Source organism: Euleptes europaea, chromosome 9, assembly GCF_029931775.1.
Source record: "Euleptes europaea isolate rEulEur1 chromosome 9, rEulEur1.hap1, whole genome shotgun sequence".
In the NCBI taxonomy this organism is placed as follows: domain Eukaryota; kingdom Metazoa; phylum Chordata; class Lepidosauria; order Squamata; family Sphaerodactylidae; genus Euleptes; species Euleptes europaea.
Window position 1 is genome coordinate 60202860 of NC_079320.1, and position 27756 is coordinate 60230615.

A 27756-nucleotide genomic window follows, 5' to 3' on the forward strand; every position below is an offset into this window, starting at 1 on the left:
CAAAACTCAGGTGAATACCATATTTGTCAGAATACAATAAGATTATAAATAACATCCCAAACTGTTCCGTTCTTCAGAAAAGGCAAACGAGGGAAGGGGATAGTAATGTCATACATATTTGTACAGATTTGAGTTTTCCCCATCCAAGCCTCAGGCACATTTCCCAGTTTCGTTGTTCTTGATTTTCAGATAGCTTTGCTCCTTTCTGTTTCTTGAGCAAAGGGATCGGAAAGATATTTAGCCTTTTATTAGTGGTGGTGGTGGGGAAAGGTTGTGTGTGTAAAACTTGGGCGCGGAGCTCGCAAAGCACTAAGTTGCCGGGCAGAGAGTACTATATTTCGTCTTGACAGCAGTGTGAAGGCTTGACCCCTTGATGACAGAGGTGGTGCAGCTGACTGAGACGGTGCCGTAACACTGCCGGGAGTTGCCGGGCCGCTTTTCCTTGTGATGCTGCTTCTCTTCCAGTTTCCTTCGGATCTCAGCAATCCTGCCACATTCTAACAAATTGGAAATTTTGGGGGGGAAAAGTTGTTAGGATAGCATCAGATCTAAATAAACCACCAGTTTAAAAGTGGTGGTGTAAGAAGCTTTTCTTTTATTGCAGATATGCAGGGACAGGAAAAAAAAAGAGCATGCGGCAGAAAGCAATCCTGAACAAAGTCATTGGATGGCAGTGTAATGGCCTTTCCTTTTTCCCAAGCGGGATGGCCCAGGCTAGCCTGATCTCATCAGGTCTCTGAAGCTACGCAGGTTTGTACTTGGATGGGATGGGAGACTACCAAGCAGGTCTGGGGCTGTTACACAGAGGCAGACAAATGGCAAACCACCCGCTGAACGTCTCGTCCTGAAAACCCTACAGGGTCGTCGTAAGTCGGCTGCTACTTGATGGCACTTTCTGCTACTATCTTCATACTGGTTTGCCATTGCCTTCCTCTGCATAGAGACCCTGGTATTCCTTGGGGGGAGGGTCTCCCATCCAATTATTAACGTAGGCTGACCCTGCTTAGCTTCTGAGATCTGATGAGATCGGGCCAGCCTGGGCCATCCAGATCAGGGCATAACTAAAGAGCATGAAAGAAGCCAAAGAGTTGTAAAGGCCCCAGTCCACTATGCAAACCCTAGAGAGCACTGCCTGCTACAACCCACGTATGATTTTTTTTGGCCAGATTCTGCACTGCATTCAAGACCGTTGTGTAATGTTCAGAATAGTGCAATGCTACTAGCAAAGTACAATCCTGGACTTCAGGCTTTTCATCCCAATAAAGTTGGCCTGGCTGAAGTAATCTTGGAAAGAGGGGGATATCTTTGTGAAAGTAGTAGAATCATTGGCGGTGGTGGAAAGTGCTAGAAAGTCACAGTTGACTTATGGCGACCCCATAGGTTTTTCAAGTCACACTTGACTTATGATGACCCTATGGGATTTTAAAGGCAAGAGATGTTCAGAGGTGGTTTGCCATTGCCTGCCTCTACATGGGCTGAGAGAGTTCTGAGAGAACGGTGATTGGCCCAAGGTCACCCAGAAGGCTTCACGTGGACGAGTGGGGAATCGAACCTGGTTCTCCAGATTAGAGTTCGCCGCTCTTGACCACCATACCGCAGTGGCTCTCATAGAGTAATTAGGCCTGGGCATTCATTCAAAACTGTGATAACTCTCTAAATTGATTTATTCTGGGAACTTGAATTCATGGAGACAATCACACCTCTTCACAGTAAACTCAAACATCCCAGCACAGCATGAATGGAGCAGCATTCTGCTAAGTGAGGAAGATTTTACTACACAACAGGTCCATGTGTGTTTTCTTATGGCCTCTGTATTACACCAATTCTCATGGAATTCCATAGTGGCAAACATTAAGGGCACTTCCACATGAAGACAATACCCTATTCTGAATCAGGTTCAGTGCTGAATGTAGTTTCAAAGGGAGCACCTTCAGACAGGCTCTTTAAACTACGCACAGCACATTTGGATCAGAGCTTTAATTTTCAGTGGTGCCATGTTTTCCTGCAGTGCCCAGCCTTTTTTTGGGGGGGGGGGGTTTCCTCTCTCTCTGTTTTGCATTATATCAATCTATCATTATATTGAAAATCTGCTCAAACACAGAAATGAGCGGGAAAATAATCACACGTACAGTTCAGACTGCATCTCCCATAGCTCAGAAATGCAACACCACCACAAAAACCTAAAGAAAAGTAATTTCACAAAAACAGATGAAACCTTCATAAAAAAAGAGAACAACTTTTTCCCTTTAAGATGTCTGAAAATTTTTTAAAAACCCATTTGCCACCAGAATCAGCAATGGTTTAAAGAGCCTGTGTGTCTGAAACAAAGGGGGGAAAAACGGTCTCCATCAGATGTCAAAATGGATTAGAGTCCCATCTGAAAACAATCTAAGTGTGCACTCATTTTTACTGTACAATAGTTTACTCCCTAGCACACCTAATGTGTGGTGTACAGTAGTTTAGACAAAGCGGTTGCTGGGAAGGCACTCTAGAGATAACAGAATGGATCTTGGTTAAAGTTTGGTACCACTTAATGTGAATACATTGGCCAGTTTTAAGTTCTGGCTCAATAGGCTACAGCTAAGTGTGCTCTCAACGTAAGGGTACCATCACCAAGATAACATGATGGGTTGAGAACGTGGAACAATAGGAATGTGTGCATTAGAAAAATGTGGCGTCTGTGGTACTCCTCTCCTAGAAACGAGCAATTCCAATACTAAAGCATCCTCTCTGTAATATTCACATTAAATTGGATCCCACGGAGAATTTCTGCAGAAAGGGGGGGGGGTGATTTTCACTGACTCACACATTGCCCAGGAACAGAATTTGGGACTACAGCAGGAGACAAGGAAATCATGATGGAAATCCTTCCATCAGTGTAAATGTTCAGATTATGTGCAGTGCAGCAGTTACAACACGTTGCAATAATACTCCCATACTAAGGATGTGTGTGTTAGACCAGTCAATTTTAAGATCAAGCCATAAAGCCTTTAAAACAGCGGTGAGCATACTGGGAATAGACATGACCAAATTTGGCAGCTGTTAACCGGAGTCACCTACCAGGGTTTAATATCACAAGGAAACTTTGGACCTTTCTCCTGACTTGTCATCCAGAAGCAAGGAGAAATATTTTGATTCAAGAAAGATGTTCTACATAGGTGAATGTGCTGGTCTTAGTTCATGCTGTTATGAGGACAAGGCCACTGGCTAGTTCGTGCGAGTGCCTTGCTTACTTACTACCAAAATGCATGGGCAAAATGTGTGTGTTTTAAAAAGTGACATTTCATTTATCCCTGATTACCTGTGAAAAATCATCCCAAGTGTTTCTTGAAGGCTTAAGGAAAAGAGATAGTAATTAGATAGGAGAGTTTTAAAAACTGTTTTCAAAGAAGAAAGGTTTATTACAGTTTCTTTGAAGGACAGATTGTTGCACTTTGTCTGGAATTGCCTGGAAAAAAAGACAGTTTTATTTAAAACATACTCACGTGCACGCGCACGCACACACAAAACCAATGGGAAGCATTCACTGCACAAAACCTTTTGTGGGAAAACTCATACAACCATCATGCCTCACAAATTAATCCAACAGGTCCCTGAAGTTAACCTCGATGTCTCCTTGATGGTAATTCAGTGCTTAATTTACACTACCGTATATACTCGTGTATAAGCCGACCCGCGTATAAGCCGAGGTGCCTAATTTCTCCCCAAAAATGGGGAAAAATTAGGCACCCGCGTATAAGCCGAGGGTCGGCTTATAACCCCCCCCCCCCGCAGGCTTACCTGACCGGGCTCTCCAGCGGCGAGGGTCCGGCGGCAGTGCGGCCGAGGGGGCCTGGGCAGCCTTCCTGTGGCTGCAGGAGTCTGCCCTAGGCCGCTCCCGGCGGGAGGAAGCGGCGGCGAGGCCCAGGGGGACCCGGAGCAGCCTTCCTGCGGCTGCAGGAGGCTGCCCAAGGCCCCTCCCGCCCGGGAAAAATGGCTGGGGGGCGGGAAGGGCCGGGGCAGCCTTCCTGCGGCTGCAGGAGGCTGCCCCAGGCCGCTCCCGGCAGCAGGAAGCGGCACGGGCCCGGCGGCGGCGGCAGTAAGTTTCCCCCCTCCCTCCTCCCTCCCTCCCCCCGTATTGACCCGCGTATAAGCCGAGGCCAGCTTTTTCAGCCCATTTTTGGGGCTGAAAAACTCGGCTTATACGCGAGTATATACGGTAATTGTAAAAGCAGACAAACAAAACCTAATGTCACACTTGTAAAATATTTAGTCTTTTTTCCAATAAAGATTTCTTCAGTTAATTTTCCCAACAATGTTTGTTTATGCTTTCTAATAAATTCTCAGCATAATGTACGCCCATAAGCATTTAGCAACTGAGGGCATGACTCACTCCCATTGCCGGCCCAGGGCTCAAAAGACCTCTCCCACTCTAAGAATCACTTGGGGGTCAGGGTCACCCTGCATAAAAGCTGGATGACTATATGGGAAGTGTTCCTGGGGCTTCCCATTAAAAGTAGTGCCTGCCTTCAGGTATGCCTTGAGAGCCATGCTGGGAGGGGGAGGGAAGAATAGGGACTCCATACACAACAGCGCATGACAGATTGTATCATAACATTTCAGGCATGTGCTGATCTCCCTGATTTATCAGTGATTGTAATCTAAGTATGTCTTGTCAAATATTAATCCTAACAAATGCATTGTTTTCCAAAACAGGTTTGAATTAATCTGAGTATATCAAACAGCAGAACATACCTGGTGAATTGTATTTTACAGAAATATGCTGGAAACTAGACATTTCTTCACAAATTTCAGTGGGTTGTGCAGAATCACCATCCGGCCTTTTGCTTCCCAAATTGTACCTTGGCTTATAGCGTTCATTAAATAAAGTTGTGACTTGGTCTCTTAAGCTACCATTATTCCTATGGAGACGATTAACTTCAAACATCAGCCTATCTCTTTCATTCTCCATTGTACGTATTTCATTTTCCAGCAGCAAGAGTTCCTCGCTCAGTTTTCTTATTGTAGCTTTGTATTCTGAAATGTCCTGTTTGTATTCAAGCAGTTCCTTTTTAAGAACCCAGTTGTCTTCTTTCATGTCTCCTACCACCCCTGTCAGCCTCTCACACTCTTTTTCCATGTTGGACAAGTTGGTTTTTAAAACTCCACTTTCCGTTCTTGTATTTTTACATTCGTTCAGAAGTTTTACCTCAGTATTAGCTCTCTCTCTCTGGGCCTCCTCAAGCTCCTTCTGGAGGACTTCTCTAAGGCCAGTTGACTCCTTCAAAGCCTTTTCAAGTTTCAACTTTTCCTCTTTAAGTGACTGTGTCATCCCACGGACAGCTTCCATCTCAGACATCCTGGTCTTATCATTTTCTTTCAGTTGCTGTATTTCCTTCTGTTTTTCCTCAAGCTCCTTTTCAAGCAAACTCTTTTCCTCTGTGAGGTGACTTACTTTTTCTGCTAACAAGTCACGCTCTTCTTGAAGTGGTGTAATTTGACTGTCCAAATTCCCTAAGGCTACAACGAGATCACCCTTTTCTTGTGTGACAGCTGCCAGACTTTCTTGGGCTTCCTGCTCCTTCCTCTGAAAATTATCCATGTTCCGCATCATTCGCTGGTTTTGAGCATACAGCTGATCCCGTTTTTCTTCCAGAGTTCTCTTCTGCTCTTGAAGCTCCTCGCATTTCTTCAGTAAGTTTTTAACTTCTTTAATACATTCCTTGCAATCTCTGTCTGATTTCACTAGCCTCTCTTGAATGTTGCTTTTCTTATCATGTAAATCTTTAATTTGCTTCTGATATTTTGAGTTTTGCTCGGTCAGAGACTGTATAATGCCAGTCAGAGGCTTCATTTGTTTCTTGAGATCGAAGTTTTCACTTTGGAGATCCATCAGTTTTTTTTGCAAGGCTTCAGGCTCTCTTGGAATCATCTGTAGCAATCTACTTTTTTTACCGTAGCTGTCAAATCCAGCATCGATATCCCAGTATTCCAGATCTTTGTGTTTTTTAAACTCTTGCTTTGAGCCTAGCTGCTGCAGCTGTTGCTCCTTTTTTCTCTCCTCTGTGTGTTCCAGAATATCTTCTCCTGTTTTGGGCAAGAAATTTAGCTGCAACTTCTCAAACGTTTTACCTTTAACAAAAAAATCTTTATTCCAGTTCTTGCTTTCAGTATCTGATTGTGCTGCAATCTGATTGTTTTCTTTAAAAGGAACCGTGGCAATAAGCAGCTTGTCTACTGAAGCCTCCGATTCGGAAGGCCTCTTGGATTTAAAATCCTCACTTGACATACTGATTGCTTTTTCTGTTGGATCCTGTTCTGATAGGTAACCAGAATCGTTGTCTTTACCATACAAACTAGTGGAAGTGTTTTGAACTTCAAAGGGATATGGAAGTTCATGCCTAGGAGTCTTTTTACTATCCTCTTTCATGTCCCTGAAGGAAGAACTCACACTCTCTATAACATGGTCATCCTCATCTGCATGGGATGCCATGGAAATGTTAGATCCAGCATAGCCTTTAATCTCACTAAGGGCAATTCTTGCTTCTGTTTCTGGAGAAAAAATGCCGCTAGTAGAATTATTCAATTCATGGTCATTTTTAAAAGCTGGAAGAGCTGTTTTTCGAAGTGTTTGGGCAGGGGCTTCAGCTTTTCCAGCTAACTGATATTTTGACAAACTGTGATGTGAAACATTTCCATCTGTAACTGGGCCTCCAAAGATCTTGTTGGAATTCGTTTCTGGACACTGCGTGGCACTTTTATCAAGATTAAGTTGGTTCTTTAAAAGTGATGCTTCTTGACACCATCTAGGCTGAGAGAGAGAGAGAGAGAGATAACAATCCTATTGGAGTTTTCACTATTTAATACACAGAATGAGGCATAACATGGCACCATAGATAGGTTGGATGGGCTGTGTAGTTTGAAAATCTGGTATAGATTTTATGTCCCAGCAGCAGTTAAATGTAAAACATAGAAGAAAAAATGGAGGTGGTAGCAAAGAGTCCTTATTTTATTTTATTATTTCCATTTTCTTATTTTAGCTGTCCAGTCCTAAACAGAGTTACACCCTGCTAAGTTCATTGACTCCGGTGGGCTCAGAAAGGTATCACCATGCTTAGGACTGCACTGGAAGTTTCTTAACATTTCTCAGATTTTCAGTTTTTCCTTGAAATTTTTTTAATGAGTTCCCTACCCAAACTCCCTGACAATATACTTTTTCCATTTAAGCAAAGAAATCTAAAGCAATAAAGTTCAGACACATTTGTGTTGACACAGGATAACCATTAAAAAAAGGTAAAGGTAAACATCCCCTGTGCAAGCACCGGGTCATTCCTGACCCATGGGGTGACGTCACATCCCGACATTTTCTACGCAGACTTTGTTTAAGGGGTGGTTTGCCAGTGCCTTCCCCAGCCATCTTCCCTTTACTCCCAAGCAAGCTGGGTTCTGACCTCGGAAGGATGAAAGGCTGAAACCGACTTCCGTCGGGATCGAACTCAGGTCGTGAGCAGAGCTTGGACTGCAGTACTGCAACTTACCACTCTACACCATGGGGCTCTTAGGATAACCATTACCAAGGGGAAAATGATTAATTTCCACTTTATTCAAAGGATAAAAAGGAGTAAAGAACTTTTTAAGAGAGAAAGAAAAAGAGTCTGAATTCCATGAAGCTGTAGGCTAGGTTTAGGTCAATATGAAACCAAATTTGAAGTGATGGTGTATTCGATCCACAAAGAATGAAAAACACCTTTTGAAGAAGAAAAAGCTAGAGTAACTCACTGAAATTTGTCCTCCTTCTAAAGAGCCTTACTTAAACTGACATCTGAAGCATTAGTCTGATTTGTTTAATACAGATGGAAGGGAAGAAAACGCATGGTCTCTTTAGCCTCCTTTATTCCCTGTTTCAGCCAGGATCCAGCCAGGATCGAATGAATGCGTTTCGCTGAACGTGCGTTCAATCCTGGCTGAAACAGGGTATAAAGGAGGCTAAAGTGACCATGCATTTCGTCAAAGGATATTGAGGAACATATCCTTAGCAGAACTAATTGAACAGATGGTTTTGCTATAATTCTGTGCTGGTTCATTTGTTGGACTGCAGAGCTCAAATACCCTGTGATTCTTCTACCATAGGCATGAAGTGCTTCAACTGTCCTGACTGTCATACTATGAATGATTCCAATAATATGGGAAATCAGAGAGAAAAGCACAGATGCCATCAACTGTTCATCAGTCAGAGAATTCGGTGCCCTATGCATTTCAAACCAGTACCCAGAAGCAGAATAAAATCTGGGAAAAAAGCTTTCATCCCAAAATCCCTGTGGTAGTCCCCATTCCAGCCAAGAGAGCATGTCCCCTGGGTTAGAAAGGTGCTCCCTTGACCGGACTGGGGAAGACCAAAAAGCCTTTCAGTAACTTTCTTCTGTTGTTTTATCACGTAATGTACAAAAGACATAAAACAGATCTGCCTCCTTAAAATCGCTACATTTCTTGTAACATCATAGTCTTCTATGAAGAGGCCTTCATCCATTCTGTCTTATATGTCTCTTTTCAAAAAGATTCATTTTATTTCTTACACATATTCATCTCCTCTTCCGAGAACCTCAGAACAGATTAGATAAGCCTCCTGGTATTCTTCTATCTACACACCAGCCAGGGTGAGAGCTGTTCAGCTTGAACAATGAAATAGCAATGTGTACTCTTGCCATTGTCAGGGTCCACAGCAATAAAACTTAGTGTTTATATAGTGCTTTTCTGTTGATTAACTCATAATAATGAAATATACACATGAAGCTGCCTTATACCGAATCAGACCTTTGGTCCATCAAAGTCAGTATTGTCTATTCAGACCAGCAGTGGCTCTCCAGGGTCTCAAGCAGAGGTCTTTCATACCACCTACTTGCCTAGTCTCTTTAACTCGTGATGCCAGGGATTGAACCTGGGACCTTCTGCATGCCAAGCAGATGCTCTACCACTGAGCTATGCCCCTTCCCCATAAATATAAACCCTTCACATTGCCATCAATATGCAGGCGTAAATGTGGGCAGGACGGCAAAAGCATTAGGGGTTATCTACGTTAATGGGAACACTGGTAGCCATCTCAGCACTATTCATGTATTACATGGTTAGCAGGAGTCTAATATCTGATGGTTCCTCTCCTGGTTTAAAACACTGCATGTCTGTCCGCACTTGGACATGAGAAGTCCTGAATTTCAAAATACAGCTCTATTGGTTGAATATTCTCCTTAAAATTATTACATTGAAATATATACTAACGAGGCAGCTGTGGGTGCATTTCTATCAAGAATTCTTCTTAGCTTTGATTAACATATATGGCATCCAAGATGGCATGCAAGTTGGCGCACTTGTGCAAGTCCTCTCAAGCAATCTCTTTGTGAAGCATTCTTCAAAGTTGCACCTTCTCTTTACTCACAAAAGAGTGGTCCCAATTACACAGACTGAGCTCTGCGTCTGAAGTGGTGGAGTGGGTCTGATGGATCTTGGGAACTGGAAAAGACATCTTCCCCGCCCTAGGATCTCATGATTTACAATGCCATCCTAAGTGTCCCCATAACAAGAGACAAAATAGTCCCCTTTTTGCTGATGGATAGAGATCCAAATATAACATTGGCTGTGTCCAAATATCTCTCCATCATATTTTCCTCTAAGAAATAACTGCTCAGGACCTATGGGTCATAGGAGCAAAGAAGAAAAGAAAGACTGCCATCCTAAACAGCAGAAAAGAGCAAGCGTCCAGTAGCACCTTAAAGACGGACAAAATTTCTGGCAAGGGATGAGCTTTCGGGAGCTTGTACCCTGGCAGAAATTTTGTTAGTCTTTAAGGTGCCACTGGACTCTCGCTCCTTTCTACTGCTAGTGATAAACACGGCTCCCCTTTGTGATCTATCCTAAACAGTGTCACTTTTCTGCATTCCTTGACTTTAATAACCCTGGAAGGGTGTAACTCTCTTTAGGGTTGCACTGGTAATTCCCAGCAACACCACAACAGCTGAAAATGCACTTTCACATACATAACCCTCATTTGGCAGTAAGAAGAAAACAACGTACCATAGCAACGCTGACAGGCGCGTTGGTCAAAAGTAAAGGGTCTGGATTAAATTCAGGACGTTTCATATCAGCAATATTTTTATTAAGTATTCCGCTGATTTCAGACTGAACCTGAAGAAACATGCAATAAGATGGTTATCCTCCTCCCTTCATCATCCCTTACCCTTTCTGTCTCACATAGATTTAGAGCTTGCTCTTACCATGCTGACATTCTGCAAAGTCTGTTTTCGAAGGGCTTGAAACGATTCCAACTGATGTTGTAGGACCTACATTTTGCACAAATAGTTAAGGAAAAAGTAGAAATCTTCAGTCAGAAAGCTTGACGTCTCGGAGCTTAGAAGGGTATATCTCTGCTTAGGACTGCGCTGTCAAGTAGCTTGTGTTTAAATGTGCGTTCCAACTGCTGTTTGTTAGGACATCTATCTATTGCATTCTTAGCATGCTTTTCCTACAAGAAGCTCAGGGTGCCATATAGAGTTCTCTTCTCTTCTCTGTTTTATCCTCACAACAACACTATGAGGTAAGCGAGGCTGACAAAGAATGATTGGACAAAGCCGAGTGGGAATTTGAAGCCAAGTCTCCCAGGCTCTAGTCCAACACTCTAACCACTATACAATCTGGCAGAACAGGATCTGCAAACCACTCCAGGAAGGCATCACCAAATGACTGCTACATCTGCCATTTTCTTGCCAGACTCATTAAGCTAGATGATATGGCATGAGATCCGTGATCAGTATTGGGGCGTTCCTGCAATTGTCCCCCTTGCCATGCTGTTTCCCACTTTACTCCATCTGTGTTGCTCCAGAAGCAGATCCCTGCAGCTGCTTTTATTGTGTAGTTTGGCCCATAATGCCATCTAAATTAACCTTTAGATGCAACATTAATACAAACTGAAAAAGTCTGCTCAGTGTACCCTTGAGCCAAAAACAGGTTCTAAAACACTCAGCATGATTCAGCGGCTTTTCTAAGCCTATTGCCTCCAAACATTTTAAAGCCTTGTACTCCTTTATAAATAACTGGCGACCCACAAAATACTTGCAGGGAGGGTGCATCCCTTCTCCCCCTTTGCTTCTTTCCCCCTACCTTCTAACAATCTTCCCCCTCTTTCTTATCCCTTCCCCTGCTGTCAATCTTTCCCACCTTTGTTCTTCCCCCTCCCTTTCTCTGTCAATCTTCCCCCCTTTATTTCTCCCCTCTCCCCGTCTCCAGCAATCACCCCCCTTCTCTGTCAACCTACCCCCTTTATTCCTCTCCTCTCCCCTTGTCTGACAATACCCCTTTCCTCCCCTCCCCTTTTCAGAATTTCCACCCATCACCTTACCTTATCAGCCACGGCAGCTGCGGTGTCTGAAAGCTGCTCTGGGCCTTGAGCAGCTCCTGGCATCTGCTGCCACCAACTCTCAAGAAGAAGGAGGAATCTAAACCCCCAATATACTTTTTAAAGATTTCATTTTTTTCTTAAACATGGGCGGGGGGTCACCCAAGTTTACAGGAAAGTCTGTTTAGTGTCAGTGTGGCCCTGATCCACAGATTTAGATATCCGCAGATGGGGGCACCACTTGAGAAATAGATATATAGATCAGTGGAAACTGATATATCTGCTCCATCCTATGCATGAAGGAAAATATAAAATTCTAAACTACATGCACTGCATTGCTGCCAATAAACAGGCTGGCATATGAGTGGAGTTGGTGATTCAAATGCCCTGCTGGAAGAAGATGATAGACCTCTTTTTATTCTAATGGAGTATGTCTGATGGTTCAACAAATTTTGCCTTTTGCCTTTTTTTTTTTAAATCAGCATCACCTGGGGTATGTTCTAACATTTATTAGCCAAATGTTAAAAAGAAGCAAATGTTCACAGTCATGTGCCTGACATGCACTAAAGCTACAACCAGGTTACAGAGAGACAAAACAGGTTTCCCCCTAGGTAAAGAAGGGTGGCAAAGAAGAAGGTAGTGTGTTAGGATCATCACTGTGTGTGGTGCATGCTCTCAATATTTTCTATACTGCAGATTGTAGCTGGGTAAATAAGGGGTTTTAGATTTGTGCAGTACTTCAAAACACTTCCAGAATCTATTTGACCAGAGACAATACCTGGACAAAAGAAACTGTCTACACAAAGGTTAACGAAGATTCTGTCCTGCTTCTTTTAGTTCTCTTTCCCCATCCTAAAAAAAACTGCAGTGTCTGCAATCTTAGATCTTGTGTCGTGAACCTGAAATGTATCAGAGAAAACCCTATTCATTTCAGTGGAGGCTGAATGGAAGGAGATATGGTCAATTTGACTGCCCCATTTCATAGCTAAGAACTCTTGACCCAGCTTAATCAACCCAAGCAATATAAGTCAGCAGGGGAAATTTTTCATCACGTGGAGACAAAGGTTATTTCACCTGCAAATGTCTGCAAATCAAGCTACTGTTAGACTAACATGAGTAGGTAGCAGTTCCAGTGCAAAAAGAGCACCTGTACGCAGATGAGCATTTAGGCATAACTTGGTTATAACTTTTGGCGTATCTTCAAGACAGCTGTTAAGTAATAAACTACAGATAGAGTAACAGCCTTATCTTTAGAGTAGGTAGCAACAAGAGCAACCAAGCTGCCAACCCTAAAAACATCTACTGTAAGAACAAGATAACATCCACAAAAACTATGGTAAGATTCAAATCTGAACAAAGCCACAACCTTCTTCTTTGCCACCCATTACACAGGTATATTCACAAATACATCACCTAATTAACCAAAGCAGAGTAAGCTTACTTTTAATGCAGATTGGCCTTGGCCTTGACCATTTCTTCCTGAAGCAGATTTATCTGAAAAATTAATGCAACAAACCTTGCAGATATAATGTCTATACATCTGGAGACTTTGTCCATAGAAAAAGAAAGTATGCATTAATTAGTTAAGGTTTTATTGCTGCCATAGGGAATGGCTACATTGCTACATCTTCATTGCTCCTCCTGCTTCTACATTCAGTGGTTTTTGACAGCACCAGTTTTTCTTGGAGTCAACCAGCTCTCCAGCAGACCCTGAATGGCCCAGCTGAGTAAAGAGTCCTTCAGTGTTTGAATTGCCAGTTGGTCGAAAGCCTTGTGCGCTTGTGCTACCAAATGAGAAGTGTAAAGTCTTGTGATGTTTTGTAAGCGTTGTATTGTGGTATATTTTATGTTTTGTTCTGTATCTTATTAAAATGAAAATAAACTTTTAAAAAGATAAAGGAAGGAGGTGAGAAAGCAGAAAAGGCAAAGAGACTGATTCTATTTGGATTGCTGTTAATGAGTCTAATAGATCGTCCTCTGCTTCAGTTTTTACGGAGGCTGTTAAATGCTGCTGGTGTTGTCCTTTGTTCTGAGTTTGGCCAAATGTCTCTTGAAGCTAGGACATAGTTGGTTGCCTTTAAGCTACAATTTAGGCTGTTTTTTTCGCACTGAGGGATATCTAGTTTTTTTGAAACATGGTTTGTATAGATCCTCATGGCAAAAAAATTCTGACGACAAATTGTCATTGATGGGCATATTAAGGGATATGATAAGAGATCTTGGTAAATCAGAGGCTTTCTTTGAAATAAAGAGATTATGTTAGCATGTTAACCTGTCTATGGTTATGCAAGGTAGATATATGAACCTACCATATTCAGAAAGGCCCTGCCCATTTTCTTCTTGTTCTATTGATTCTCTAGTTATTGTTTTCCTAGCAATTTGGACTAGTATCTCTAGGTCTCAATTAATACCCTATTTGTTAAGTGACAGTGATCCTTAGGTTACATTGGCAGTGGCAAAATTTATCTCAGTCCTTATATCCCTTAAACAATAGATTTAGAATTATGCTGCTCAAGATTTATGAATCAAGGAGCTTCTAAGGGAGAAAGGAAAGGAGGAAAAGGGACAGGGACAGACAATTAAGAAACCAAAGTGCCGAATGGAAGTGCAGAAATAAGGCATGCTGAGATGAGAGAACAAACACTATGGACTGCAGAGAGAAAACAGAGTAACTGTAGGGGATACTATAGAGAGTGCTATGGAACGTAAAAAGAGGGGGTAAGAAAGAAGATACGCTATATGTGAAGAAAAAAGGGGAGCATAGATGAAGGTACAGACTTGTGATGGTGCAAGGAGACCATAAGCTATAGAAAGAAGATCATAAGCTATAGAAAGATGTAGGGGTTGATGGAGCAGGGGTGTCTGAAAAATGTGTTTGCTACAGAGACAGAATTGGGACCATGGATTTCAAAAGCATATATCAGGTTAAAAGTAAAACAAAAATACCTTTGCATAGTGGTGCAGGATTGTTGAGTTAAATGCAAATGAATATGTGCTGTTGCCACTATGTAATTTTTACATTAATAACCTGTATATCCCTTAACCGGACATTAATAACCTGTATATCCCTTAACCAGACATCTAAAAACCGGATTGACTCAAAAACTGACGTTTTGAGTCAATATGCATGCAGATCCATGCTGCCAGGCCTCTCCTGACTTTGGAGAGGCCAGGCAGCATGTATCTGAATCAGACTTTGTCCATGGGAACCTACCTGTTGGAGACACAAAGAGAGACAGCCAGCCAGAGGGAGAAAGCACTGCTTCCCCCCTTCTGCCGCGGCGCTCTGGGAAAAGAGGAAACAGGAAGGAGGTTGGGAAAGGTGGGGATATAAGGACAAGAGGGAGCCAGGGGAAATAAAAATATTCCACAATATGGAAAGATCTGAAATACTGTACACTTCTGGTCCCAAGCAGTCTGGATAAAGGATACTAATCTGTACCATGTTAATACTTATGCTTTGTTTCGTATTTGTGCAATCCTAATTATTTTACATTGTTCATTGGATGTCACATCCTGTTCATTTGAATGACTTGCATTGTGTAATCCCCTTCGAGTCTCAGTGAGAAAGGTGGACTATGAATAATGTAAATCAAATCAGATCAATTCCTGGAGATTTGTTGGTGGGACGTGAGTAGGGGAGAAGCTCAGCAGGGGTATGATGCTCTAGAATCAGCACTCCGAAGTAGCCATTATCTCCAGGGGAACTGGTCTTTGTAATCTGGAGACCTGATGTAATTCTGGGAGAACTCCGGGCCCCACCTGAAGTTTGGCAACCCCAGGTGAAACGACCGCTAGAGAAGTAAACCGGTGCTGTTCAAAAAGTTAATTATGGTTCTCAAGTGCCAGTGTTTCAAGATCGCATTCTTGTAGTTGTACACACTTTTTTGATGGAGTATTGTTTTGTTGTGCAGTTTTTAAGATTCTTACTTCAGTTTGCATTGGTTTATGTAAAGTCAGGAGAATTCTGAACACCTGATTTCCTGGTGGATACTAATAAAGAAATAATTACCAAAAAAAAAAAAAAAAGGCAATGTAGGGTTACACTAAGGCCCAGGTCACCATCAGCTAATGACAAAGACCACATTATGAGGCAGGAAGCATTGGGGAAACATCCCATTAGCTCACAGAGAAGGGGTCCGATGACGTCATGGTTCACGCAGCCTCACGTACAGGTGCGCTGACGTCACAGACAAGCACAGCATCCACTAAACCGGCCGAGAGAGAGAGGAGGGATGGCAAGTCCCCTCCCCCCAAAACAAAAAGGTGGTGACGTCTGTTTCACTGGAAACCCGCTTCACCTGTTGCTCCCGTGTCCTGGATCCCTGCGTCAGAGGCCAGCACCGAGGGCGAGAGCGTCTCCTTGTCCCCCGTCCTCCTCCAGCTGCGGCTGCCTCCGCGGTCGCACTCCTGGGTCCCTGCAGCAGACCCCGCCTCGGGTTAATGAGATTTTACTGCCTCCGCGGCCGCCATTCCCCTGCCGCCCCACCGAGGAGGCGTCGCTCACCGGCTTTCATCCCGTCTCGCGCCCGCCCGCACTCCGCTCTGCCTCGCCTCGTTCAAACCGCCACTCTGCCGCCCAAACCGCCGCTCCGCCCAAGGCAGCCTTGCGTTGCTAAGCAACGAGCGTCCCAGGTGACCAGAAGAGTAGGGGCGACGCGTCCTTGCCGGAGTCCCTTACTGCGCATGCGTGTCCGTGCGCCACCTAGCGACCACAGGCTCTTCTTGCAAGATTCCTTGTTTTTAGGTAGCAAAGGGCAAGAGTCCAGTAGCACCTTAAAGACGAACAAAAATATTTTCTGGTAGGGCATGAGCTTCGTGAGCCACAGCGAGAGCCTCATACCCTACCAAACAATATTTTTGTTAGTCTTTAAGGTGCTATTGGACCCTTGCCCTTTTCTACTACTGCAGACAGACTAACACGGCTACCCACTGTGAATTATCTTTAGGTAGCAAGTCTCTTGTGTGTGTGTTGTGTGTGTGTGTAAAGTGCCGTCAAGTCGCAGCCGACTTATGGTGACCCCTTTTTGGGGGGTTTTCATGGCAAGAGACTAACAGAGGTGGTTTGCCAGTGCCTTCCCCTGCACAGCAACCCTGGTATTCCTCGGTGGTCTCCCATCCAAATACTAACTAGGGCTGACCCTGCTTAGCTTCTGAGATCTGACGAGATCAGGCTAGCCTGGGCCATCCAGGTCAGGGCCGTGTGTGTGTTAAGTGCCGTCAAGTCGCTTCCGACTCATGGTGACTCTATGAATCAAAGTCCTGCAAAATGTCCTGTCTTTGACAGCCTTGCTCAGATCTTGCAAATTGAGGGCTGTGGCTTCCTTTATTGAGTCAGTCCATCTCTTGTTGGAGGTCTAGGGAGGATTTAAAAAACCTTTGCAAGCGACGCTGCTTTCGGAACGCCCTTACTTCAATGGCTTTCATCGTCTCTGATCGCAGCCACAGGAGCTTGCAAACTACACACTCTTAATTCCAGGGGGAAATTGCATTTTTCACCTGTAGCTTGTCCCTCTAGCACACGCAATAAATAAGGCTTTGAGGAATGTTTTCTTCCACCCGCTTCATTTCGACAAACCGAATAGAGGATGTCCAGGATGTGAATGCACACTTAGGGCGAAAACACATGGGAGGTTTTGCCTTGCATTTGCCACTCTTTAAATGCACATTTCCCCCAGCCAAATTCTCAGAACTCAAAAATAAGCCCCCATGCAGAGTTTTGAGAATTCAGATGGGGAAAATATGCATCTAGAGAGCCGCAAACCCAAGGAAAAACCTGAGTTTTCGCCCTTAACTAAAAGAGAAGCTCAGTGTCGCCCTAAAGACTAACAAAATTTATCCCAGCATTACCTTTCCTGACTTTAGAGATCACCATTCCGTTTCTGTGCTGTTGTTTCTAATGTTTCATTATTTTAATTATAAAAAAGGGGGAGCTGGGGGAATAAGGTCAGATGCGGAATACCTATAATTAGATCCCCTTTTTCTCCTCGCTCCCTGACCCTGGCTAGTTAATTGGATGAGAGACCTCCAAGGAATACCAGGATTGTGATGCGGCAGGCAATGGCAAACTGCCTCTGAACGTCTCTTGCCTTGAAAACCCTACTGGGTCGCCATAAATCAGCGGCAGAAAAATAAAATAATATATATTTTTTAATCTCCTTGCCAGCAATCTGAATTTTGAATTTGGGGATTACAAACCAGGACATTTTATTTGTATTCTTGGAAAAAAGACTAAATGCTGCTTGGAGTACCCCTGTGAGGGTCTCTGTGTATGTGTCTCTGCTTCCCATCACCTGCTATCAGTGAACTCGTAAAAGCAGTTCACACCTTCTGGTCTCAGGCGCCAGGCCTGATTGCCCCATGTATCTTCCCCCCCGCTGTTCTTCCTGTCAGTACTCCCTCAGGCCGATGCGGCCTTGGAAGTGTGATAGCTTCACCAGACTTCCTGGGACTCGTCTGATGTTTTGTATTATGCCAAGCTTGTAACTTCCCATAACAATAAGTGTGAACCCCAGTGCCCCAGTGCCCTGGAGTCAATATATTCTGTAAACCCGATTAGCCCCTCACTTGCAACTTGCTATCTGTGCCTGTCTCAGCTCCTGATGTCTTCAATAAATCCTTTGTTTCTTTATCAACGTCTGAACATTTGATTTTGAGAAGTAAACTCAGAGAGAGGGGATCTCTCACATTAAGTTGCAAGACTTTGCCTCTCGAACTGCTGCTGTACCTTTTGGGACAGAATGTCAGGCGATGAGGAAAACACCCCTACTACCCCTGACGCACCGGACGGACCGGTGGTACCGGAGAAGCCGGATCCCAAGGAGGAGGGTGCCAAGCCGAAGAAGCCTAGGGGTCCCATCCCCGACCAAGGCCGAGGACTTTTTAACAATTGGCTGGACTCCCCCAAGGGTTGGTCTCTCTCCCGAACCGCGGCGAAGGATCGCCGTTTGGCCTTCCCCAGCACGGGACTTGAAGGGGACCCGGCGCGCAAGGAGGCCCTGATGGAAGAGGAACGCAGGCAGTGGCTGGAGGATCGCCAAGCCATGCAGGAACAGATGGAGTCCATGCGGCGGGTGATGGGTGAGATGGCCGCGGCCCTGGACGCCTTGAAAGTGCAACCGCCTGCCGGCAACCCCCCGGACGGAACACCGGCAGCCCCCCCCGCGCCTCCTAGCTTCCCGTCCCGTCGGGACCTGAAAGTCACCTATGACGGTTCAGGAGACCAGTTGACCTTTTTCATGGTCCAAGTGGACATTTTTATGCGAGAACAAGGCCGAACCTTCACTTCCGAGGAGTCCCGGGTGCAGTACGTGGCTTCCCTGCTGCAAGGGGAGGCGGCCGCCTGGATGGTGTTGCAGTATGAACTCCGCTCGCCGGTGCTACGAACCCTGGATGAGTTTATGGTAGCACTCCGAAACCGCTTCGAGGACCCGACTCTGGGTGAGCGGGCTAAAGCCTCCCTGATGCAACTGCGCCAAGGGACCAAGTCGGTGGCGCAGTATGCAAGTGAGTTTCAATCACTGGCCAGCCGAATCCTGGACTGGAGTGAGGCCACTCTGGTACAGTGCTTCAGGGAGGGCCTCAACCCGGACCTCCAGCATTGGGCTTTTATGCAAGGGAACCCCCCGGATGTGGAAGGTTGGGTTCGCCACGCTGCCGACATCGAGAATCGCAAACAACTCCTGACCTTGTCCAAACAACGCGTTGGACGAGACCCGAGACCCCGGAGTGACCGGGGCCGAGACTTCCGACCGGGAGGGAGCGGGGGTCCCTCGGCCGCTGAACGCCGTAAACGTTTTGAGACCGGAGTCTGCCTGACCTGTGGAGGAAAGGGGCACTTTGCGTCGCAATGCCCCTCTCGTGTGGGTCGTCCAAACCCCCCTCGCCAAGCCCCGGCCGAACCGCAGAAGGCGGCCGCTGAGGACCAGCCCCGCCGCAGGAGCGGGCCACCGGGCCGGCGTTCCGGCGCACCCTCCGCTCTCCATGCGCGCCCCCAGGATGTGATCTCCACCTCTACAGGCCCAACGGGGTCCCGGATTACAAATGCTACTTTTGATTCGGACGGATCCCCGAATGCCACCACTCCATCCCCCTCTTCCAGCGAGGAGGAAGAGTGGGAACAGCCGGCAAAAAACGCCGTCGGTCTGCTGTAAAGGGGGCTCCGCAGCAGACCGCCCCTGTCGTTGTGCAAGGAGCTCCACCGATGGTAAGCGCCCAAGAGGACAATGTGTATGTACGTGTTCACCTGTCCCTACCCAAAGGGGGTCCCGGTTTAGAATTCCCCGCTTTGGTTGACTCGGGGTGTGCCCGCACTATGATTAGTGAGGAAGCCGCCAAGAAACTGGGAGTCAGGCGCAAGCGGCTTCCGGGACCCCTCCGCTTTTCCCAAATGGACGGGAGCGATTTTAAACGGGGCCCAGTGACCCACCGAACTGCTGCCGTGATTATGTCGGTGGGAGAACATTGGGAACGCTTGTATTTTACCATCGCCCCTATTGTAACCCCAGTGGTGTTAGGGATGAACTGGCTACGGGGACATAACCCCTCCATTGACTGGGTTAAACGGGTGCTCTCGTTTCCCGACAGCCCCTGTGGGTTGCATGACAAGGAACGGGTACTCAGGACTCCGGCCGCCGCATTGGTAGGGTCCCCCAACCCGATCCCCATTCCTCCTCAACTTCCCACGGAATACTCGCAGTTTGCGGATGTCTTTGATGTTAAAGAATGTGACGAACTACCTCCCCACAGAGAGACGGACTGTGCCATTGAAATCGTGGGGGAAGGCAAACTGTCTAAAGGGAAGGTCTACCCCATGAGCCCTAGTGAGAAGGCGGTGTTGCGGGACTATTTGGACGCTAACTTGGCGAGGGGTTTCATACGCCCTTCCAAAGCTCCTTATTCGGCCCCGGCCTTCTTTGTGAAGAAAAAGACGGGAGATCTAAGACTGTGTATTGACTTTCGTAGGCTAAACGCGGTCACCCAGTCTAACGCTTACCCTCTCCCTCTTATTCCCGACCTTTTAGCACAATTAAAGGAGGGCCGAATCTTCACCAAACTGGACTTAGTGGAAGCATACCACCGCATCCGCATTAAAGAAGGAGACGAACCCAAAACGGCCTTTTCCAGCTGTTTTGGAATGTTTGAATACCTAGTCATGCCGTTCGGACTTTCGGGGGCCCCCAGTGTGTTTATGCAATTGATTAATGAGGTTTTACATGATTTGCTGTTTCGGGGGGTGGTGGTATTTCTCGATGACATACTTATTTACTCTGAAACCATGGAAGAACATGTGCGCCTAGTGCGAGAAGTGCTCCAGCGGCTGCGGGAGCACAAACTGTATGCTAAGGTATCCAAATGTGAGTTCCACCAACCTTCCATAACATTTCTTGGGTACGTGATCTCCCACCAAGGTTTAGAAATGGACCCCGCCAAGGTCCAGGCGGTGCGAGATTGGGAACCCCCCACTACCCGCCGCCAGCTTCAGCAATTTTTGGGATTCGCTAACTTTTACCGAAACTTTATTCCCAACTTTGCTCAAGTTGCGCTTCCTCTCACCAATCTGTTGCGTACCAAAGACAAGGGGGCTAGTGCCGCACTTCCCTCAGCCCGTTTGCAATGGTCCCCCCAGTGCCAGCAGGCTTTTGAGTGTTTAAAACTACTCTTTTCATCCGAACCCGTTTTGGCTCACCCTGATTGCACCAAGCCTTTCGTGGTGCAGGTGGATGCTTCGGATGTGGCCATGGGTGGGGCCCTATTGCAGAGGGATGAAGGGGGGCGGTTGAGACCATGCGCCTACTTCTCCAAAAAGTTTTCCCAGTCCGAAATTAACTGGGCTATTTGGGAGAAGGAGGCGGCGGCGGTCAAACATGCCCTCACCATCTGGAGGCACTTTTTAGAAGGTGCCGAACTGCCGTTTGAAGTGTGTACCGATCACAAGAATCTCGAGGCTCTCAAGGGAGCTAGAAAGCTCAACGCCAAACAAATTCGGTGGGCCCAATTCTTCGCCAAATTCCGGTTCACTCTCAAACATGTCCCGGGGAAGGACAATGCCCTAGCCGACGCTCTGTCTCGACTCCCCCAGTATCGCAATGATTTCGATCGCCCTGTCGACTCCCTGTTCACGCCCGAGCAGCGTGGGGAGGTCCCCGGCTTAGCCGTCACCACCCGCTCCCAAGCCCATCGACCAGAGACCCCCCCTACGCTCAAGGGTATCCCAGAAGCCTTCCAACAATGGCTCCGGGACGCTTCCTTACAGGAGGAGGAGCACCATCTCCTCCCTACTGGCCTGGAACGAACCAACACTTGGTGGATGCAAGGGGGGAAACTGTATGTCCCGTCCTCCCTTCGCAAGGAGGTATTGGGACTTGTACATGGTGCCAGATTGGCAGGTCATTTTGGCTTCATTAAAACACTTCACCTGGTACGGAGGCAGTTCTGGTGGCCCGGTATGAGAGCCGATGTGGAACTGTATGTGCGCAGCTGCCCCACTTGCGCCACAGCTAAGAAACGGATGGGAAAACCCCCCGGGCTTCTCAAACCGCTGGAGAACCCCTCCCGCCCATGGGAAGTCATAGCCATGGATTTTATCACCGACCTACCTCCTAGTCGGGGAAAAACGGTTCTCTGGGTAATCACGGACCTTTTTTCCAAACAGGTCCATTTTGTTCCATGTGCAGGTCTTCCTTCAGCCCAGGGTTTGGCTAAACTATTTGTTACACATGTCCTCAGGCTACACTCGGTACCGAGGAAGGTCCTCTCCGACCGGGGGGTCCAGTTTGTTGCCAAATTCTGGCGAGCATTTCTAAAGCTCATGGGGGTGGAGGAACAGGGTTTGTCTTCCGCCTATCACCCCCAAACGGATGGTCAAACGGAACGAGTAAACGCGGTGGTAGAATGTTATTTGCGTTGCTATGTCAATTTCCACCAGGATGACTGGGTCGACCTGCTGCCATTCGCCGAATATGCGTACAACAATGCGCCTCATTCCTCTACCGGCTTTAGTCCCTTCCAAGTAATATACGGGACGGAATTCGGTCCTTTCGGTTCCGCCCCCGTCACGCCAGAGCTCCAAACCACCCCTGATCTTCAGGAGTGGGTCCAGGCAGTTAAATCTACCTGGCCGTGGCTGCTCAAAAATCTTGAGAAGGCAAAAAGCAAGTACAAGGAACAAGCAGACAAACACCGGTCTCCGGGATGGGAGCTAAAGGTGGGGGAGCAAGTGTATCTGTCCACCAAAAACCTCCGCTCCCTTCGGCCCTGCAAAAAACTGAGCGACCGTTATGTGGGACCTTTCCCCATTACCAGAGTGATCAATGAGGTTACCGTGGAACTGAAGCTCCCAAAGACTCTCAAGGGAGTCCATCCGGTTTTTCATATTAGTCTTCTCAAACCGTATGTGGCAGCCCCCCAGTTCCACCCCCCTCCCGACCGTGAGATTCCTACTGTGGTAGGAGGGGATACCCATCTGGAAATATCCAAGGTCTTAGATTCCAAATGGAAGAAGGGGAAACTGTTTTACTTTGTTCGTTGGAAAAACCTTGGGTCCGCTCACGACGAGTGGGTGGCCGCACCCCACATGGCGGCCCCTCGCTTGGTCCGAGAATTCCACCTCGCTTATCCCGATAAGCCTCGCCCTCTCGAGGACCCCGGAGGGGGGCCTTAAGGGGGGCAGAATGTGAGGGTCTCTGTGTATGTGTCTCTGCTTCCCATCACCTGCTATCAGTGAACTCGTAAAAGCAGTTCACACCTTCTGGTCTCAGGCGCCAGGCCTGATTGCCCCATGTATCTTCCCCCCCGCTGTTCTTCCTGTCAGTACTCCCTCAGGCCGATGCGGCCTTGGAAGTGTGATAGCTTCACCAGACTTCCTGGGACTCGTCTGATGTTTTGTATTATGCCAAGCTTGTAACTTCCCATAACAATAAGTGTGAACCCCAGTGCCCCAGTGCCCTGGAGTCAATATATTCTGTAAACCCGATTAGCCCCTCACTTGCAACTTGCTATCTGTGCCTGTCTCAGCTCCTGATGTCTTCAATAAATCCTTTGTTTCTTTATCAACGTCTGAACATTTGATTTTGAGAAGTAAACTCAGAGAGAGGGGATCTCTCACAACCCCCTCCCCACCTCCTCTCCGTTCCCTTTGTACACAATTGCGCTTATCTGCATCAAGGGGAAAATGTCAGCATTGGGGGGTGGGGAGGAATTGGAGGAGGATGTTATAGGGCATCACGGGGAAAGCTCAAACTTTGCATTTCTGTCCTCTTTGAATTATTAGATATTGCAAACTTAACGAGCAATCCTAAGCAGGTCTACTCAGAAGTACGTCCCATTTTATTCAGTGGGTGTTATGCCCAGGAAAGCATTTTTAGGATTGCAACCTTAATTAGATTGCATAGTGCCCGGTGAAAGTAGATATCAAGATGTATCAGAGGCTGCTGGGCTAGAGAATCCAAAGAGGGGCATGCTCATACTGAAATCCACACCTTAATATTTTGGGTTTGTATGCTTTATCTGGAGCTTCTCTAGTTTAGCTAAACCATTTTGTCAAGATGATTCAAGCATTCAGCTCAGGAGACAGTACATAAAAACATAGGGTAATCCAATCACTGTTCCTTTGAATATTGTCATGAACAAGAAAAAACAAGGTAAAAATAAAGCAGATTATTGTTGGCAGTCATTAATAAAAGGTGGTCAGTCCACAAGGATTCACAAAGACTTTGCCATTCAAATCTATAGGATTTCCAGATCAGATTAGGACCACACATCTCAATCCACCAGAAATCAGTAGCCACATTACTGAAGTTCTGTCAGCCTCTTCAAATAGTTCTAGTGTTTATGTAGAAGATCATGGTTAGCAGGTCCCCTTTACACCTGTTCAGTAGCAGCTGAGAAATCCAGCCGCTGGGTTTATTCCAGCAATATTATACAACAGCAGCCATGTACAGCTATATTTAGCAGTCTCTAATCTGTACTGTAATTTTACTGGTACTTTGATTGGGAGGGGGTTATAGTGTTTTAGACCACATATGAGATTGCAATTTGTGCTCAGTTTCTCATTGATCTCATATCACCATAAAATTTAGGCTTTGGATCAATTGGGATTATATAAAAAAAATCTTGACATCTGAAGTGTGATTACAAATCCCATTTGTTTGAATGGGACAGGACTGCACGATATTTGTCAGCAGATTATAAGAACAGCAGGCTAAATACGTTTGTTGAAAGCCAGTGTGGTGTAGTGGTTATAGCCTTTCTCTAAGATCAAAGGAGACCCATAGGGTTGAATCGTCACTCTGAAATGGAAGTTTGCTGGGTAACCTTGGGCCAGTCACATACTGGTAGCCTAACTTATTGCACAGGGTAGTTTTGAGGATAAAATGGAGTAAAGGAGTGTGATGTAAGCTGCTTTGAGTCCCCATTGTGGGTGGGGGTGGAGAAGGCAGGATAGTAATAAAGTAAATAAATTTCACTGGAAAAGACTTTGTTGCCCTTCCATCAGTTTGCTCATCGTAGTTGAACTAGGGGTCCACCATTTGTGCAAAGGAGCCATCTAATGAAGAGATCCGCCTCTCTGAGAGGTGGGACTGCACAGCAGAAACTACTACCCAGTTGTCCAATACTAGCAATGCTTTTCTTGTGGTGGACTGAGGTTGCATGTATGTGCTGCCCTGTTATTCAGAGCTTGACTGTCCCAGACTAAAGGGAACCCCCACATCCAGAGACAGTCGACGACCTTTGAAGATAAGTGCTAGGAGGCAACAGGGCAACCGGTTGGCCACTGAGTGATATGGGATTCCAGACCAGGTGGATTACTGGTCTGATCCAGCAGAGTTATTTTCTTAGCATACAGCAGTGGGTAAGACTTGAGTCAGCTAGAGTCAGCATTTGATTAAGCAGCATGGTTGTCGGACAGTTCAGCCGTAAACCTCTGAATACCAGCAGGGCTGAAGTACTGGCAGTGAGCTCTTTTTTATATATCTTATCTGTCTTCGCCCATAGACAACCAGAGGGCTAGTCCCTGTGGTTAACAATTTAAGTTATTATCAGTGAGAAAGGACATTGAGGTGGGCAAGTAATCCATGTGAGCAAAGTTGCACACAGCTAAACTGAGAACTGGATTTATTTGGAACAGTTCACAAAGATGCCAGCATTAATGCTGATAATGCATTCTTCCAAATATTCTCTCTTCTGCAAGAGGCAGGGAGGAAGGGAAGAAACGGACTGAAATGTCATAATTTTTAAACCATTAGGTCAACAAACACACTGCTTCTGCAAAGTTCATGCACACACACACACAGAACTGTTCCCCACTTGTGTTCACCAGTTCATGGAGGACTTTGGAGGAAGTGTTCACTCTTAAGAGTGGGAATCTTTATATTTGTGTTCAATGAATGGGAATGGATACAGTCAGCCATTTTAGTGGCTGAGGAAGAAAATCCAAAGAGCTGTGGGGGCTGTGGCATAGAGCATCTGCTTGGCACGCAGAAAGTCCCAGGTTCAAACCCTGGCATCTCCAGTTAAAGGGACTAGGTGTGTAGGTGATGTGAAAGGCCTCTGCTTGAGACCCTGGAGAACTGCTGCTGGTCTGAGTAGACAATACTGACTTTGATGGACCAAGGGTCTGATTCAGTATAAGGCAGCCTCATGTGTTCACTATGCAGTGTGATAAAAATACCTAAATAATTAAAAAGGTGCTGCTCTTTAACGATACCCCACAGAATGCTACTTTAAGGAGAGCTGCCTGCAGGACTGGCTCTGGGAAAGATGATAGCCTCTGTGTTTTTATTCCTCCACTCCACCCCACATATACACCAGAGGGGAGGGGATGGTTCAATTCTACCTCGGTCTTATGCTTCTGTTTGTCATTTTATTCACTCTGTCGGCAAGTTGATCCAGATGATCAGGGTTCCCAGAAGTAAAAGAGCTCTCCTTTGGGTAGTTTGGCAGTCTGTATGAGCTCTCAGATTGGCAGTTTACAGACAGCAAGGGCACAGTGTGGTGAATGATTTCTAAAAAATCAAATGCAGACATAAGCCATTAACCCTAAACCATGGTTAAATTTTACCTGGCTGTTTATCAACAGAAGGCCAGAAATTGGTAAGATTTTGATTATTATTATTATTAGGCAGACCAATGCCTGTTCAGTGAGATAATTTTATAAGTGTTGATCTGCCAACATTGACAGCCGGTTTTAGTCTCTGCATTTAATTTGGAGAAGGGCCACGTGCTAGCACAAACCTTTGGCACAGACTGAAGCATAATTCACATATCTTCTGCTGCTTTGGTCTCTTTAGGAAAATGATACACAGCATGCCCTCACATGGCCTTATTCTCCTGCTGTTTTTACTTTCCCTGGAGAAATGAATATGCAATATAAGGTTTCTGGCCTTTAGAGATAATGTGAGCATTGCTGCTTTTTCCCCAGGCGAAATCAGAGATTACATCGTCTCTACTATATTAACACCTGAGGGAGATGGAATAAAGTGGGCTCTTCTTAACATGGAGACATACGTACCTCTTAGTTCTAGACATCACCCGTCTTGTTGCTTACTAGGTACAGATAAACCCTGTTTCACAGAAAACTCTCTTGGAGCAAAACAAAGTAGTATTTTTTTTAATGTCCACAAACATTTTTGGTTGGGATTTGCAGGACTACTTAAATATGCTTAAGGACTTGCACACACCTGTGAGATTCCCCCCTTTTAAGTGCAAATTGTTATGCTAGGTCACAAGCAAAGGCCCCGTTTCAGCTGTATGTGTGGCTAAGTAGCCTTGGTTGCAGTGCATGTCCATCAGAAGACACACCAAGCCAGTCCCATAGGGCCCAGATAGGCATCATGATATGGATGCAGATGTGCTTTCAGCTACATGTGGGGTAGACAGTTTGCCCGAGTATGGACAGCTTCTGTCAATGGGTGAAAACACACAGTCGAACGCACGATCCTGGCTGAATCCTGGCTGGAACAGGGAAGAAAGGAGGCTCAAATGACCGTGCGTTTTCGCCCCAAGACAACCCCTTGCTTCTGTTACCCTTGGCTGTATGGAAATAATCACATTTTGGGGAGGGAGATCCTGGCATTTTCATGTATTTATTTCTGTTCAGATAGACAGCATAAGGATAAACACAGGCAGAGAAAATAAACGTACAGTAACAAAGCAAAATGTTTCAGTCGGGGGTAGGGGGAGAGAAAACCCTTTCTTCTAATGAAAATGATCCAAGTACTTATTACATTGGCTTCATAAGTTCTAGGTTTAACACATAAAAGTTGAGAGGTAAGGTATGGAAAATGAAATCCTATCTCATAGTGGGCATAATATTGTGGCTGTTGGATATAAATGATATATGTGATTAAAAAAAATAATGCATAGATGTCTGAGTGAAGATACACACACTATGT

The 27756-nt window shown here is 45.7% G+C and overlaps 1 protein-coding gene across 1 annotated transcript; it reads right to left on the reverse strand.

The window, feature by feature from the left end:
* Positions 1-309: 309 nt before the first annotated feature.
* Positions 310-15879, reverse strand: CCDC110 (coiled-coil domain containing 110). The gene is made up of 7 exons (XM_056855863.1): positions 15852-15879; positions 15664-15780; positions 12804-12856; positions 10245-10310; positions 10045-10155; positions 4735-6790; positions 310-497 (listed from the first exon to the last, which is right to left on the reverse strand). The coding sequence occupies exons 1-7, from the start codon at positions 15877-15879 to the stop codon at positions 310-312; spliced, it is 2619 nt and encodes an 872-aa protein (XP_056711841.1).
* Between the last annotated feature and the right edge of the window lie 11877 nt (positions 15880-27756).